An 18,430-nucleotide genomic window follows, 5' to 3' on the forward strand; every position below is an offset into this window, starting at 1 on the left:
TTTGGCTCTGATAGAGCCAAAATCACTCCAGGGCTTGCGACAGCGAGACCCTACCGCAGGGTCTCCGTCGCAAGCCCGATGGTCGCGATGGTCTTGGCCATTACTCCCACTGACACTAGTGATGTCAGTGGGAGTGATTTTGGCTCTGATATAGCCAAAATCACTACCGGGCTTGCGGCAACGAGACCCTACCACAAGGGTCTTGTTGCAAGCCCGATGGTTGCGATGGTCTTGACCATCGCGACCATCTTTTTGGCCGCTCGCATATGCTGTGGGTGGTCACCCACAACTATGCGAGCGGCCAGGAGGCCGCTCCATTTTAAGGTAGGAGGGCACTGATTCAGAGCGAGCGCTCTGGTCAGAGCGTCCGGCTCTGAATCAGGCCCAGAGTGAGAATACTGCATAAAGGTATAATATTTTGTTTGTCTTTGGAAGTTCTATACATTAATAGAGAATTTCCTTCTGCTAAACTCTTGTTGCTAACTTTCAGCTAATTAAAAAATAGTTTTTATGTATAATGTGAATTTTTCCTCTTAATGGTTAGGAAAAATGTCCTTATGTAGGAGTAAAACCCCATAAAACATTAAACTAACAGTCACGATAATACTGTACCTCTACAAGATGGATTCTTGCTAAAGATGCAGATAACAGAGACACCCACGGAACATGACATTCTTACTGTACATTCTCCAATGTGTAAAGGAGATTTAATTTAATATGTTTGAATAAATTGCAGACTCTTTAGCACATATAGTGTTACACTGTACAGTGTCAGATAAACTTACTTTTTTAACATATATTTATAATATCATGGCTAGGGCACGTGAATGTGTTTCCTCTGCTAGAGGCACAATAGCTGCATCATCTGTTACCAGTATGGAGAAAGTATGACAGGAGGTAGAATTCAGAAATCAGAAGGGTAAGCTATCTCTGATATGGAACTATGGATTGGATTCAGTGGATATCCTGTTAATCGCTATTTATTTTCACCCACTGTATATCTTATATACATGCATTGCTTATTGTGCACACGGTAGCCTTTGTAGTGCACCCAAAAGCCTTCCTACTTGGTATTTTAGTAAGATGAACATGCCATGGTTTATTTTGTAACTCCCCTTCAGTGTATGGTGTGGTGCCCCCCAAGCTATCTCTCCAGGCTGTGGGCAATACCTAAGAAGTGGGTCCCTTGCAGGAATTATAATAACAGTCACACATATAGAGGTATAGACATATGCAGGGGCGCCGAGCCCGGGCTTGCTGGAGGGGCCCGGTGGGGACCCGGGTCCGGCACCGCTCCCTTGCCTCTTACATCACAGCAACCCAGCACACGCTGCTGTGTGCTGGGCTGCACTGGGAGACTGCTCGCAGCTGCTAAGAAGCAGCCATAGCAGTCTCCTATGCCTGTAGGGAAATCTGCTTATGCGCCGGACTGAGGGGGCTCACTTTTTTTTTACCTAAGGGGACATTGCCATGCCTTCTGCGATTAGGCCACACCCCCTTTTTACCCTGGCCCGGCGCGGCTCTTGGCGGTCCTGGACATATGCAACAACAGTTCTTGTTGAATAAATTGGGTGCCAGAACTTCTCTTATAAGAATATACCTCTGTATTTCTCTCCTACTGCACATGACTTTAAAGGACACAAATATGGTCATAGCAAGCGTCTCCTCTACCTCCACCAAATACTTGGCATGTCAGATGGCAAACACAGGTCCACCTCGCCCCTACCCTGGCTGGTGCCTGTATTTTTCCAACACATATTGCACTGCATTCATCTCTGCAGCTTTAATAGAGGACACACCCTACGCAAGTTCATAATTCCTAACTTGTGTGTTACTACACTATGGCCCTCATTCAGAGCCGTACGCTCTGAGCAGAGCGCACGCTCTGAATGAGGGCCGGGCTCCATTTTCATGGAGCGTCCTCCTGGACGCTCGTATAGCTGTGGGTCACCACCCACAGGCTATACGAGCGTGCATTGTGATGGCCGCGATGGTCGAGACCATCGCGACCATCGAAATTGCGAGCCGGAGCCTGCGGTTGAGGTTTTCAACCGCAAGCTCCGGAGTGATTTTGGCTCTATCAGAGCCAAAATCACTCCCACTGACATCACTAGTGATGTCAGTGGGCCGCTTTTGACGGGAGGCGTTCCCATGGGAACGCCCCCGTCAGGGAGGCACGCCCCCGACACGCCCACCAAAGGGGGCGTGCTGTCAATCAACATTGACAGCACGCCCCCTTTGATCGGACACAACGAGCGAAGGACTTTCCTTCGCTCGTCGCGTCTGGCGCATGCGCACGACGGAGCTCCCTCCGTCGTGCGCATGCTCAGTCCATAACATCGACCCACTTGCGAGCGGACAGCCGCTCGCGAGTGGGTCTGAATCAGGCCCTATGTCTTTCTTTAGACAATGTACAGAATGCTTCACACCCAGTCTGCCACTCTCTGATTCCTAAGAGATAGCAATATGCAGATGGTCACACACACATCTGCCTCTCTTTGCACCCCTTCTTTATCCCATGGGACAGCAGTATACAGTTTTCTCCAATGTAGCTCTGACACTCCCAACAGTGACTCCCCACTAATGTTTGCTGTGGGCCTTTATGCATACTGGACTCTTTTTCCATCTTTTACCAATACATACAGCTCTAACCCTCTCCACCTTGGTCCTGCAGGACCTTACTAGGCTGCTCACACTCAGGGCCATTTCTAGGGGCGGGTGAGCCGTGCAGTCGCACAGGGCACCCCAACCCCTGCTAGCTGCTGGCAAGGACCAGGAGAACTAAACTAACCTCCAGAGTTCCACCTCCCCTGCTGCCTCTACTCGTGCAGCGCAAAGTGACATGACGTCACGCTGCACACGCACTCTCTCTGGGAGCAGGGGACCACCACGCTGCACAAAGAGGACTGGAAGCACACGGAGCAGCACTGTAGGAGGAGAAGCCGAGCAGCAAAAAAGCAAGCAGCAGCAGGAGGAGGAAAGTGTGCACTGGGCTGGTGGCTGGGGAGACAGAGGATGATGCTGAGAGACACGGGGAGCATGTCTGAATGGCACAAAAGGGGGAGGCTGGCTGATTGACAAACAGGGGAAGGCTGGTTTATTAACGCACAGAGGGAGACTGGCTGATTGGCACAAAAGGGGGGAGGCTGACTGATTGACATACAGGGAGATGCTGATTGACATAGATGGGGAGGCTAAGGGACACAGGGGAGGGATTGAGGCTAAGAGACACAGAGGACAGGAGGTTAGAAAGGCAGGAGGCTTGAGTGATGGGGCAGGGTACAGGAAGGTGGAGAGACAGGGCAGAAGACTGGAGAAACACAGGGGGCAGTAGGTGACATAGGGCATGAGTCTGATTGAACCTCTGTTGTATAATGATGACATTGGTTATATTCCTACACAAACAGGCATCTTCTGGACCATGTGATCTCCTACATGATTAGTGAAAAACGACTAAAGACACCATCTGCCCAGGGAGGATCAGTTTCTCCAGAGATGTGATTATATGAAAGCTGCAGCCAGATAAGGTTTAATCTATAATAATTACTGGGGGCTGGCTGGAGGTACACTGGGGGCTGGCTGGAGCCTGAAGGGACACTGAGGGCTCGCTGGAGGGACACTGGGGGCTGGCTGGAGGCAGGGAAAGATTTCCTGCAAAGCCACGCTCTTTGCTGTGAGGCCATGCCCCCTATTTTGGCTCGTGCTCCTTTGACGCGTGCCAGAATTTTTTCATTCCTGTAAATTCCCATGGGGGTGGTGGGGGGCGCATTTTGACTGTTTGCACTGGGAGCCAGATTGTCTAGAAATGGCCCTGCTGAAACTGCATACCTCAGGATGCAGTTTCTCTAATCTGTTTCATTATTTCAGCCTCTCTTCGTGCCGGCGTCAGGATTTCGGCACCGACCGCTGGGATACAGAACGAATCCCCTAAAATACCTATCACAATGGCTTTTCTCCTGCCCCTGATCACTGTTGTCCTTGTTGTATTCTTCCATAAGCTTGTCTGGTAATTGTAACTCTGATTATACTGTTGAAGCACACATGCACGGCATGGAGAAGACATTTTGATATGAGAATGCAACCTGTCAATATAATAGGAACTAGTGTCATTACTAGTAATCTACCCAACATGATGAATTAGGGAATGCAACTTGGAAAGCATTACTATAGTGGACTTATTATTAATACATTCATGATTTGAAGATTTTATATTTGAATGCTCTCTCCCTCTCAAAAAAGCCTTTTTTTTATTAAAGCCTTCCAGCCCTCATCCTAACCCACAGCTCTATGCTCCTCACTCACTGTCTCTCCACTCCATGCCATCCCTGTCTATCTGCCCCTCCCCCTTAGATTGTAAGCTCTCACAAGTGGGACCAGCTTCCTTCATGTGCTTTTCCTCCAGGGCCAGCTTGAGGCACGTTCAGTGCATGCGGCTGCACAAGGGCGCTAGGTGATTGTTGCAGCTGCACAGTGACGAATCCAGCAGCCGCCACTACCTGGTTGGCTCTAGACTAACCCTGCCCTCCACCCTCCCGCTGGTGTTATTGGTAAGCTCAGGGGGAGGGAGCGGGATAGGGAAGGGGTGGAGGGGGAAGGAAGGACAGCGCTGGGTACTGAGACACCTAGCACCGGCCCTGTGTTCCTCCCTCGCTTATACCATCATCTCCTCATTGCCAGCATTGCCACTGAACCATTGGGTCCAGCTCATTTTCTGGGGGCTGGCTGGAGGTACACTGGGGGCTAGCTGGAGCCTGGAGGGACACTGAGGGCTCACTGGAGGGACACTGGGGGCAGGCTGGAGGTAGGGCCAGATTTCCCGCACAAGGGCGCCAGGTGGTCAGTGCAGCTGCACAGTGCAGAATCCAGCAGCCGCTGCTACCTTGTCGGCTCTAGACTAACCCTGCCCTCCACCCTCCCGCTGGTGTTATTGGTAAGCTCAGGGGGAGGAAGCGGGATAGGAAAGGGGTGGAGCGTGAAGGAAGGACGGCGCTAGGTACTGAGACACCGGCCCTGTTTTCCTCCCTCGCTTATACCATCATTTCATTGCCAGCACTGCCACTGAACCATTGGGTCCAGCTTATACTGCTTTTGTGGATATTATGACTGCATGTTAATTGGCTCCTAACAGTGTGTATGTGTGTGTACATGTGGCAGATAATATAGATTGTAAGTTCCACTGGGGCAGGGACTGATGTGAATAATCAAATATTCCCTGTAAAGCGCTATGGAATATGTGTGCACTGTATAAATAACTGGTAACAAATAATAAATAAATAAAATGTGCAGCAATGGTTATATAGCCTGTGTCCCATGCTCTGCAGTGTTTTGTACTATAAGTATTTTGCACTTTTTACTTGTTTTGTTTGCACTATTAATGGGGTTGTGGTAAATTTGTTCAACAGTTACAATGTCAACATGGTTGTAATGTTGACATCGAACAAGTCCCCATGTTCATAATGCCAACATTGACCATGTCGACGTTCAACATGTCAACACTGATGTTATGTCATTGTTGAAATGTCAACATAGTATTTTCTTGTAATTCTGTCAAAACCCTAACAGTAACCCTAATGCTAACCCCAATGGCAACCCTAATGCTAACCCTAAAGGTAACCTAATAGTAACTCTAATGCTAACCCTCACAGCAACTCTAATGCTAACCCTAACATCAACGCTAATGCTAACCCTAATAGTAACCCTAAAGCTAACCTTAACAGCCACAGTCATAAAAATGCTAACCCTAACGGCAACCCCAATGCTAACTCTTACGGCAACGCTAATGATAACCCTAACGCCAACCCTAATGGCAACCCTAATTCTAACCCTAATGCTAATCCTAATGGTAACCCTAATGCTAATCCTAACGGTAACCCTAATGCTCATCCTAATGGCAAACCTAATGGTAACCCTAATACTAACCGTAACGGCAACTCTAATGCTAACCCCAATGGCAACCCTAACAGTAGCCCTAATGCTAACCCTAATAGCAATGCTAATGCTAATCCTAACGGTAACCCTAATGCTGGTCCTAACGGTAACCTTAATGCTAATCCTAATGGCAAACATAATGGTAACAGTAATGCTTACCCTAATTCTAATCCTAATGTTAACCCTAATGCTAGTCCTAATGGTAACCCTAACGGCAACCCCAATGCTAACTCTTACGGCAACTCTAATGATAACCCTAACGCCAACCCTATTGCTAACCTTAATGGCAACCCTAACAGTAATACAAATGCTAACCCTAAAGGCAACCCTAATGAGAATGCTAACAGGAACCCTAATGCTAACCACTAATTCTAATCCTAATGGTAACCCTAATGCTGTTCCTAACGGTAACCCTAATGCTAATCCTAATGGCAAACATAATGGTCAAATGTATCAAATAAGAGTTACAAAATTATGGATACTATCACTTGTGATACAGAAGCAGTAATTTATTTACTTGAATGTCCCTGTGGATTCCAATATATTGGTCAGACAAAAAGAAAACTAAAAATAAGAATTGCTGAGCATATTTTCAACATCAAGAAAGGTTTACAGACACATAGCGTGTCCAAACACTTTCTAGACCATCACAACCGAAATCCCTCTGGTTTGTCATTTATGGGCATACAGAAAATCTGCCCTAACTGGAGAGGAGGTGACATTTCAAAAGAATTGAGAAAAAAGGAAACAAAATGGATTTTCTGGATGCAAACCTTGCAACCTGCAGGTTTAAATATGGATATAGAGATAAATGCTTTCCTTTAAATACCTATTAATCAATTAATTCTATACATTGCTTAAATTTCTCTAATTTTTACATCACTTTTTATAATATAATACCATTCTCATGATAAAAACACAAAAACGCAATACCTTAATTTTTATTTATTTCTAAAAGGAAATTATACCTAATTATACCTAATTATAGAATTAGGTTTTTAATTGAATCAATTAAATCTTTCAATAAAATGGAGCACACAGGATGGAACGCTATCCTTGAAAAAGGGCCAGGAGCCTGAAACGCGTTGGTTTTAGCGCACATCTGACACACAGCAGAGACATAGTGACGTCATCACACTGCACCTTTGCAGCATCGGGCCGTTTACACGGACGAAGAAGACGATCACCCCGTGCAGGGAACCAGCCGGACGGAGCGGAAGCCGTTAAAGGTAGGCAGATATAGGGAGAGACAGTTAGTTTTTCACGTCTGACTCCAGTATCACACCGCACTGCAAGGCATGTTATCGGAACCCTGATGTCAATTATGGACTTTCCTAAAATTAAAAAAGGGTTTTAAACATCTTTTACTAATCCCTTTTTTTTTTTTTTTTTTTTTACAGGTATTGCGTTACATTCATACATGTTTATTCACAAGCGCTCTTTATTTGTTACATATTGAAATTATTTTATTAGGAGCTGCTTTCAAAATAACATCCATAGCGCAGAATATATATTTTTTTATCAAACATAATGGTAACAGTAATGCTTACCCTAATTCTAATCCTAATGGTAACCCTGATGCTAGTCCTAATGGTAACCCTAACAGCAACCCTATGCTAACTCTAACGGCAACCCTAATGCTAACCCTAACAACAACCCTAATGCTAACCCTAACGGCATCCCTAATGCTAACCTTAATGGAAACCCTAAGACTAACCCTAACAGTAACTCGAATCCTAATCCTAACGGTAACCCTAATGCTAGTCCTAATGGTAACCCTAATGCTAGTCCTAATGGTAACTTTAATGCTAATCCTAACGGCAACCCTAATGCTAATCCTAACGGATATCATAACTCTAATGGAAATTTTGCAGGTGTCGACATTAATTATATTGGCATTTTAATCATCAGTGTCGACCTTCTGCTGTCAACATTGTGAATGGCAAAATCGTAAACGGTGACATCCTGACGACTGCATACCATTCCTGCTTATGTATTTTGCAAGTCATTGCCGACCCCTTGTGGTGCCATATAAATAAAGGATAATAACAATGTTGCTCAATCTTATATTGCTCTCCATTACCAAAGGAATTGGCCATTTCATTAGAGTGAAATGAGAAAAACTTTGATCTATTTTTCTAAATTTATCTTGATGAACAACTTTTTCATCAATAACTTATTTACCAAGACTACTTTTACAAAATTGCAAGAGCAAACAACAAAGAAAGACAAGCCACAATACTTTTCAATTACTCTAGTAGTCTCTTTCCTAAACTTCAACATTTACCAAGTTCATTACAGAATATGTAATATTTAATAGAAAATGTTGGATACTCTTTGCATTATATTATGTTCTACACCATCTAGTGGTAAAAATGGAAAATTGCGCTTCTGTGAAGTAGGATAAAGTTCCTAGTCATCAAGTGTCAGCCATGTGCAGAAATGAATCATGACAAAACCATGTTGTTGATAAGTTGTTACAAGCAATTATTGTGCGCTTAAGGTTGAATGCATCAGTAACATTACTGACAGAGCACATGATGCTTTCCTATTCAGTACAACATACAATGCAGAAGGGAATAGCCAGAGAATGAATAAGTGCAGTTGATGAATGACTGTAAGTTACATGAAGAATATGCTAGGGAATGGCCACTTGAAATCCTTACATTTTTGCAAACACATTATTTGGACGTAACCACAGTAGTTTTCATTGCACCCTAACAAAACGCCAGCACTGATAAGGAATGTATTTAGTGTGTATTACGCATACATAATTCATCCAGACATTGTTTATGGCTAAATGTAACATATATAATCTGTACATTTAGTTGGTTAAATTATTTTTAGCTTAATAAAAACATTTTGTCAGCGCCTGCAGCTTTTGTAAACATTTATGAAGGTTTTATTAAAGGAAAAGCCTGCGATTCATATGGTATTTATTTAACAAATTGAAAGCAGCCTATTTATAAAATTTGTTCTATAAGAGTAGATCCATTTTTGAATGTTGTCTCAGGTTGTGAAGATTTGTGTTTTTCTTGAAAAATGCTCAAGTATGTGTGTCCCTCTGCTTTCACATTATACAATTACTAGCTGTTGCGTGAGTGTATTTAAGCCTCTGGCACTGCAGGGATCGCTATCCTTCAAAGCTTTTGGGGCATTGGGGCAGATTTTAACCTCCTCACCTTGATCGTTATAAATCTCTATGCTGTTAGTTTCCCTAAAAGGAATACAGTGTCTCAGTTTTGCAGCTGACTTTTGCACTCCTGGGTTCCATTATGGTTTGTTACATCATTTTGTGAGAATGTGGTAAATAACATACAGTATAATAGTGCAGACAACAGTTGCTAAAGTCTATTTGTTGTTTATTTTCCCATTTCATTGTACAAGCGGAGGGGGGGGAAATACCTACAACTCACTACCAAACTCAAAACAATTAACTATTAGCATGTATTTAAGTATGCATCTAATTTATGGCTAATAAACGTGTTAAGTAGTTTTTTTAGTCATTGTATTACATTTGTTATCATACATTTCTTCTTTATATTAACTTTTATCTATATAGGGCCAATACATTTTCTTTTTTTACCATATTAGGCCTAATATACAATAAGTGTTGTGAAGAAGTTTAATAATAAGGTTAATAAGAAGAAATGTTAAGTCCCAAAGACTGACAGGTGATGCTAAAACTTGTAGTTCCACAACACGCTGGGAAGACCACAGGCAATGCCTTTCCTGTGTGGAATGGTTGGAGTTGGAAAAGAATATAAATTTTTGCAGCAAAATGCAGAACAAGGTGCATATTTAAAACGTTGCTTATCTACTCTCAACCATTATTGAATTTGAATGATTGACACTTAATCCACCTGCTTGTCATCTCTACAACCCACAGTTATTCTCCCTTCAGTGAATATTACAAATCATCAACAATTATACCAGGTAAATATATGAAAGCACACATGGGTATTGCCTAGACAGGTATACGCCTTTTACACTAGCAGCCTGGTTTACTGCGCAGTTTGAAAGGGCAGAGTTGAAATAAGCCAGGTCGAGTGACCCAGCATTTCAACCCTGGTCACGAGAAGGGTTGAACGTGTGTTCAATCCTGCTTATGATGCAGTGTGAATGGGTAACCTGGGTCGATGCAACCCGGTCCCATTCTCTGCATAGGAAGAGCCGGCACTTGGAGATGAGATCATCTCCAAGTGCCGGCTCATCACATGATCCAGATCATATTCAAACGCAGGGGGGTTTCCGTCTGCCTGGAAACCCCCCTCCCCAGCCCACACCATGACCAGAATAGAAATAGTAATATAATAGATTGTTACTAGTGCTGCATGTTCTTCTCAGTATCACAAATGAAATAATTAGCACCACCTGTGGATCTTTTAACATGTATCAGCCAGTAATAAATAACCTGTGCACACCTAGAAGATCTGGAAAACATGCACTGTTAGAGATGCACTGCTATAGAGCCCAATATGTACATATACAGTATGTCCAGGGCAGTGCTAGGTTCTTCTGCTGCTCCTCCAGGCTCCTGGACTTGCTACAATAGTCTGGAATGGTGCCCACATCTAAGATACATACGCTCAGCTCAGGCAGGATGGCCTACTGGCGCATCTAATGGCTTACTGTGATTTTAGGTCCTGTATATGCTGGAATTATTACACACAATTCACTTTGTATGATGCTTATTAAAGCTGGTTAAGTGCTAATTCTGCCCTCTTCATTGAATGGCCACACTCGCTCTAAATTAAACATTTGGAAACCCCCCTCTGGAAATCCTGCGTTTGCCACTGCAGATGACATAATCGACCCAAAATAATTGCCAGGTCTAGCCGTCTGTAAGGAATTTCAGCCAGGTCGCACCCGGGACGGGCGCATGAACATAATCCCAGGTGCATCCCGGCAGACAGATGGAAAAGTACAGTGTACCTGGACCCCTACACATACTGGAATCAGATGTTTTTGGGCTCATCATCCAATAATCATTGGAATGGAATATATTCATTTTCTCAGACTAAAATACATTTTGGTTCAGCCCACAAAAATTAATTATATTGAAAAGAACAAAATGTGCCCTTTGTCATTGAAATACCATCATTATATATGTATTATTTATTTATTATCAGTTACTTATATAGTGACAGTATAATTTACTTTATATATTAATTTATATATTACAGTTTCTACAGTATATCACCCACATATTCCGCACATTGCAGAGAATAATTCATTCACATCAGTCCCTGCTCCAGCGGAGCTAACTTCCTTATCACATGGACACACACTATTCCCTATCACATGGACACACACTATTCCCTATCACATGGACACACACTATTCCCTATCACATGGACACACACTATTCCCTATCACATGGACACACACACTAGGGTTATTTTTTTTGTCATTAGCCAATTAACCTCCAAGTATGTTTTTGGAGTGATGGAGGAAACCCATGTGTGTATAGGGAAAACACACAAACTCCACACATATGGCCCATGACCAGAATTTAACTCATTACTTCAGGGCTGTGAGGCAGTAATGCTAACCACTAGGTCATCCGTGTTGGCTGGTTGCCAGACACTCTATCAAATTCATTTGTTTCCTTTACATTACGTACAGTATATGTTTCAAAAAATATCATTATTACCATATAAAATTGAGAATTTTGCAGTAAGGAAGATATCCTTTGACAGAAAAATATGTGTGTGTGTGTGTGTGTATATATAGATATATATATAGTGATGAATTAAAACTCATGGTGGCTATGATGTGCCAATTTACTGTATGTACATATCTATGTGGGTTGGTGATGGTTAAGTGTGTACCATTGGGAACAGAAAAAAAACATTTTCATTTTGTGCACAGCACGTGAGATAACATTGTACTTTAATGACCTGGTATAATGTCTTTTAGAATAGCATTGTCATTGCACAAACTGCCCATAATTCTCTGATAAGTGTTCCAGGAGATAGAAACTGCCCTGTGTTACTCTAAAGGGAGTGCTTTATTACACTACACGGGAATTATGTTTACCCATTGTTTGGAATTACAGTACAGCATAAGAAGTTAACAAAAGAAAAAAATAAATTACCCCCACTTCCCCAAAACTACAGACCACAGCACCAGGAGGCAGATACAGGCACCTATCTACGTCTGACCTCCTTTCACTTGAAGTATTTCAAGACTCCCAACATCTCATCTTCAAGCTGATCAGATCTTCGAGGCAGGTCATAGATGATCTTGATGGTAGGTGATAGAGGTTTGGGAAGCTAAATGGGAGGAAAGCAAAAAAAAAGCAAGTAATTGCACCTGGACAATGCAAGTGGTGCAAATACATGTATTTTTTATTATTTTTGCATGCAGGGTAATAATGGCTGCTTTTGCATGTAGCCCTCAAATGCTGGACAGCTTTATTTGTACATGTTGCAATTTAGATTTGAGTATGGACTCTCCCCTCTGAAATCTAAATATTTCTGCATATTTTATATCTTCTCTACCTGCAGTGCAACATGGTTTTGCCAAGGTGCAAAGTTATTGGCTTTTTTTGCATTGCTCTCAAATTGGAATAAGACCCATAATGTTGATCAGCCACATTAAATAGTGTGGATCCTGATACAGAAAAAAAACAGTGGAAGAATTGCACAATAGTTATATGGCATAAGTTATACAGTTTGACTTTGATCAAAATAATAATTTTTTTTTTACAGAATATTAACAAGCTGAAACGTGCATTTTGAATGAAACATTTATATATATATTTTAACTTTTTCTTACTACTTCTGTCATTTTTATGGAAAAACATGTATTTTTAATTCACTATATTTGGAAAGTTCCCCTTTTCTGCCCCCTAGTGGTGATGCCACTCACTATAGACAGGTCAATCCTTACAAATCTTTTAAGCATAAACTTGACATCACAGTCCTTCCATAAATTAAACTTTGTATTTCCTTAACTCTAATAATTAAATAAAATTTTTCCTGTAGATATTAAGTTTGCGAGCAAGGCAGTATTATATATTTGTCTGTCTGGTTTTACTGCTGTGTTTTTTCCAATTGTAGCAGAACATGCAGGCACAATATAAATAAAGGCTAATACTAATAATTATAATAATATGTGAAATGCACATGCGTAGTAGAATGCCATCATCAGAAATTAAATAAATCCTTGTTTTTATCTTTTAGTTTAAGCACATAAAAAGCAAGGGACTGCTTTAGTTGTACATAGCATACAATGTATGACATACTGAGAAGTACAAATCAGCCAGATGTTCTACTACATACCATAAAATTAGGATCATGAGTCTGTGTACAATTCATAGACATGCATTCTTTAGCACCCACTGGTCTGCAGTCTAAGATCTAGCCAATATGTGCTAGTCTGCTTCAGGCTACATGCTTCAGCTGTATAAATCACCGACCTCCAGTCTACAGGAACTAAGACATTTTTCAAATTCTACCACACCTGCACTTATTATTGTTGCACTCACTTTTACTTATGTAGAACACTTATAAAGTATTTTTTAAGTCAGAGAAAAAAAAAACTAATTAGCATTTTTTTAAATAAAATAAATAAAGAAATAATGTAATACAAATGTAAAGTTAGGTTAATATTGAAAAATACACCAATGTGAAAATAGTATTATAGTGAATTAGTGCCACCATCTACAATTAAACTAATATTATATTAGTAACTATATAACAGTGAGTGCTATGTACTTATATTGCTCAAAGGGGCAAATCTGCATTAAAACTGTAGCAACCAATCAGCAGTGAGCTTTCATCTATTTAAAGCAAGTTAGACATTGCAAGGTGATTGGCTGCTTCTTGTTTATTGTAGTTTTCCATATTTCAGCAATGTTAGTAAATAACACTTATTGGGGTTTATGCAATAGGGTACAAGTTGTGTGAAGCAGCACCATTTGTGCGATCTCTGCTGCAGAAAGACTGGTTTTGGATTTTAAATTATTACCACTTAAAATCTGCATCCGGGATTGCAGTAATCATGCTACTTCACACAACTCGCATGCTATTAAACAAACCCCATTGATAGTTGGTGATTTCGTATTCATCATCACTGATCGAAATAAGTATAATTTACATTACACATCATCAAAAGGAATGTAATATTTTGGGGGTTTTACTTTTCTGTATCATTTTATCAATCTATCGGGAGTATATTCACATACTTACTGTATACTAGATTTTCAGATCGTGTTAGAAGTTGGGTTAGGTGATACATTCCATGGATATATGGTTTTCAAAATATAATCCGTTTTATGAATTTGTCTCTCTTTAAACCTAGTCATTTGCTAGTTTTTTTATTTCATAGTTTTGTATTCATTTATACTGAACAAAAAATATATTTTCATAAGGATATATATATACTTATATAATTTAAAATAAAATGTATGTAGATTATGTAAGCAGCTAAATATCATACATATACTCACACACACGCTCAAATAGCATAGAATAAAAGATTAGCATTGAAGAAATGTTGCAATAAAAAGAAAACAGCTTAAGGCTAGGGTTATTGCTCGTTTTGAACCTCATTTTGGCTGATTTATGAAATCATCACTTTGTAACATTTGAGCTGCAACCACCAGTTTATACCTTATAATACCCAATATTGATTTGAAACAATGCTTGTAGGAGTTTATCTATATTTCGAGATATGTTTTACCTTCAATGACAGTTATGTATTCCATTACACGCCAGAATGTGATGTCACTGATCTCTAAATATAACAATATATATATTTTAAAGAACATTATACATATATTCATGTTAATAAAGGAAATGCGGTAGTGGGCAAAATATTCTGTATAAATATGTATCAATTTAAATTCCTATGTATTGTAAAGTCAAATTAAATAATTTTATTTTTTAACATTTATGTGATTTACCTTTTATAAAACAACAACAGTTGCAGTGCAGGTCATAAAATATATTTTCATTTACAAAAATTTTTTTTCCTGCAGTTTTAACATGTAGTATGTAACAACATATGATGACAGGTAAATTGTATTGTTACTATTATTATATATTTTCATTATTAAGCTCTATCGTGACTCAGTATCAATATGTAGGTTCTTCTTTAATTAATGTATTCTTCTTTTTCATCAACAGTTATTGTTTGACTTCTCTAACCCAGTGGTTCCCAAACTTTCTTGAATCACGGCACCCTAGAGTAGCAATATTTTTTTATGTGGTGGTGGACAGGGTTGCTCTTCTGTTTGTCCACATGTTTTTGCCTCTTACATTGACCATAAAGTTTGATTTGGTGCTGGACCACCAACTTAAGGCACCCCTGAGAGGGTCCTGAGGCACCCCAGAGTGCCACGGCACACAGTTTGGGAACCACTGCTCTAACCCATTTAGTGCAGGAACTTCTACCTTCTGTTTTTATTATTTTACTTGCTTTGCCTGTCCAGAACAGGCGCTAACATTAGACACACCTAGGTACAGTAATTGTCTACGACTCCAATGGTTAGGGGGAATTTATAAGATTTGGCACGGTCAGTAAGACAGCCAAGGGGCCTGGGTACTGAAGGGAGCATAACCAAATTTGTCCTCATCCCCTCCAGAAAAAATAATGGAAAATATTATGTGTGGCGCCAGGAAGCAGCACCTCATGCTGCAAAGAAGGACATTTGACCCCCTCCATCACTGCCCCCCCCCACACACACACACACCCTCCCGTGCCCCTGCACATTGGAGTAAATTTGCCGCGTGGTGCTTTTCAAAGATGCTGCATCTTCGGTGGTTTTGAATTTAAAGAGCCAATAATATTAAAAGCAAAACATGACTGGTTGTTTGTTTAATAATGTTACCCATTTAAATCCAGTGGTCAAAACTGCCAAAGATACAGCGGCTTTGAAAAGAGTTGCTTAGTAAATGTACCTCATAATGTCACTCATCCAGTGATTTTTATGTCCACTGAATGCTGGCTGCTGACATGAAGGTTGTGAACACAATGTCTTCTTACCTGTTGCTCATTCATGTGAGTGACACAGTGGAAGCTTGGCGCTGTATTATGATGTCATATCCAAGCTCCCCATTCCCTGTGAGAGGAGGAGAGGATGCAGCCCCCCATCTTCTGCCCACCTAGGTAAAAAAGCAGCAGGGGTGCCCCTTCTTACTTGGAGAGGGCACCGTTGGGCCCTATGCCTATCCTAAGTATGGAATCACTTTTATCTATTACATGAAATGTATTGTATTATGTGTTTACCCAGGTGTTGACTATTATATCACCGTGTACCACAGTAGCTTTATATGGATAAGCCGATATAAGCATAATATTTTATTCCTGCAGTAATTTATTTTACAAATGTTTATTTATTCAGAGACCACTAAAAAAATAAATTAACGTTAAAGTGAAATGTGGTGGTTAAAAAATGATAATGATATAAATATAACAACTATTAGGTGGTCCTTCGAAAACCAAAGTGCGAAGACCTTGTATCAGTAATGTAACATAGCTCTTCTAGCACTACTAATTTACATAGTCTATGTTATTCACTACTGGAATTAAACAACCAGAATCTAGTGGGGCGCTTCAATCATGGCTTGGTGCCTGTGATTAGCAGACCAAACATAGGGCAAAAACATTTCAAAGTAGCTTTGCATTAAATGATATTACATTTGTTCTAGGCAAAAGGTTAATCCTGCTTATTGTTTTGAATTAGGAGTACAATAGATATGGCTGGTGGGTAGGAGAAATGAAGGGATCCATTGGCCTGGTGCCTAAGGCGTACATAATGGAGATGTATGATATTTGAGAGGCCTGGGTAAGTACATTTTAATCCAATCTACTATAATGGCTCATGTGTTCTCCTGTTCTCTGTTTTATAAGCATTTCCTTCCTAAAACCTCTGCAGCAGTTATATTAACTTAAGGACTGTGGCAAAAAATAGCTTTTAAGCCTTAATTAATACTGCTCCATTAGCCGTCTGCATGCAATAGAATCCCACATTGCAATGACCGAGCGCTCTGCTTATCTCTTCCTCAGCTTGCTGCTGTATATTGCTTTCAATCAAATATTGCAATTAATTTCTGTCTTAGATACTGAGATCTTTACGATAAACCAATTGTATCTGGTTTTCTTTTCTCACATCATTTTTATCACTATTTGTTTTTTAATAGGAGCCATCTCTTAATAGAAACACCGGGAAGATATCACCAGATGCTTGAAATATTTTTTTTTTCTTTTGAGTGTATTATTATATTTTTCATTACGTTTATTACATTTATACCAATGTGTGTGTGTAACTTTCCTTAATTCAATAGATTACTGTGCAAATCCCATTTCTGCACCTATTACTGTCTTAATCACTTTTAGGCTTAGTAAATTAGGAAAGTAATACTACTTTGTGCTTGCGGTAATCTGCATATGTTTTTTTTTTAAATAAACAGTGCAATATGCCAATACGAGTTACCACTTTAATTTGGGGTTAGGTTGTTGTTGACATTTTGATTGGTTGCGTATGACTACACAGATAATACAATATATTCACTCTCACCATTGTAATGTATTTTTTTTCCTCTGATAATTGTATTTTCAAATACTAAAATCTAATAAAAAAAAATGTTGCTGTAATTTCCAGAATTTCTGTGCTGATATGTATTGTTTGCAATTAAGTATTTAAATTCTTTTTAAATATGACTGCAAAATACTGATTGTATACTTTAAAATACATTTACCTGTGTATTTATAATAATAGAAAATGCGTGTGCATTTTACACATATTGTAGGTATAATTTTCAGGTCAATGCAGTCAGTGGCCAGCAGATGGCAGATGTTTGATATAAATGGTGAAAGAAATGTCCAGCCCTTCCCCCAACAAATTATTTTAAAGGTGCACTGAAGCAAATTTACTCTGCTGCCAAAAATCTATTTATATCCTTTCTACCTTATGCCCAGGAGAGGGAGTCCTTCACCAGCTGATCAGCCCACCGTTTTGACCTTTGGTTCACTTTAGAATTTTAGTTTTAACCCCTAAACACCACAACGACTCTACAATCTATTTAAATTTCCTTATCTTTTCACAGTGAAAATCCTTTGAAACTTTTAAACACAAATGTATTAGTCATATTTCGATAAACTGTTGTCTCCTGCTAGGGACATTTTTTGCTTTGATACTCAGAAATAATCTGTTCCTTGCTTGCACACCTTTTGTATTTAAATGTCAGCGCCACATTGATATTGTACAGTGCCTTGCTTGCCCGTCTAAGTGGTTCTTCCTGCAAATTTCTAAGGTTCAAATAAAGTTTACTTGTTTGCGAATCTGTTATGATGCTAATAATTCAACAGCCTGCTGTGTTACTAATGAAATTACTTTGTTATGATTAATTTGGAAAATAGTGTGTTGATTGTAGTAATTAAGCACAACAAGGTGAAGTAAATGATTCTATTGCCATCTGGCCTGCAAGCACAATGAAGAAGTACAGTACTGCTGTCATGAGAACATAGAACTCAGAGTATTACGTCTTTC

General features: G+C 40.1%; 1 protein-coding gene across 1 annotated transcript in view; it reads left to right on the forward strand.

The window, feature by feature from the left end:
• The window catches only part of SKAP2 (src kinase associated phosphoprotein 2), a 324,646-nt gene extending 306,424 nt beyond the window's left edge, over positions 1-18,222 (forward strand). Inside the window, exons 12-13 of the mRNA XM_088479429.1 lie at positions 16,625-16,726; positions 17,082-18,222. Coding sequence (XP_088335555.1) covers positions 16,625-16,717 — 93 coding nt within the window. The 3' untranslated portion in view covers positions 16,718-16,726; positions 17,082-18,222. The remainder of the gene's footprint in view (positions 1-16,624; positions 16,727-17,081) is intronic.
• Positions 18,223-18,430: the final 208 nt, after the last annotated feature.

Source organism: Taudactylus pleione, unplaced genomic scaffold (genome assembly GCF_031769625.1).
Source record: "Taudactylus pleione unplaced genomic scaffold, aTauple2 ptg000233l, whole genome shotgun sequence".
Classification (NCBI taxonomy): Eukaryota; Metazoa; Chordata; class Amphibia; order Anura; family Myobatrachidae; genus Taudactylus; species Taudactylus pleione.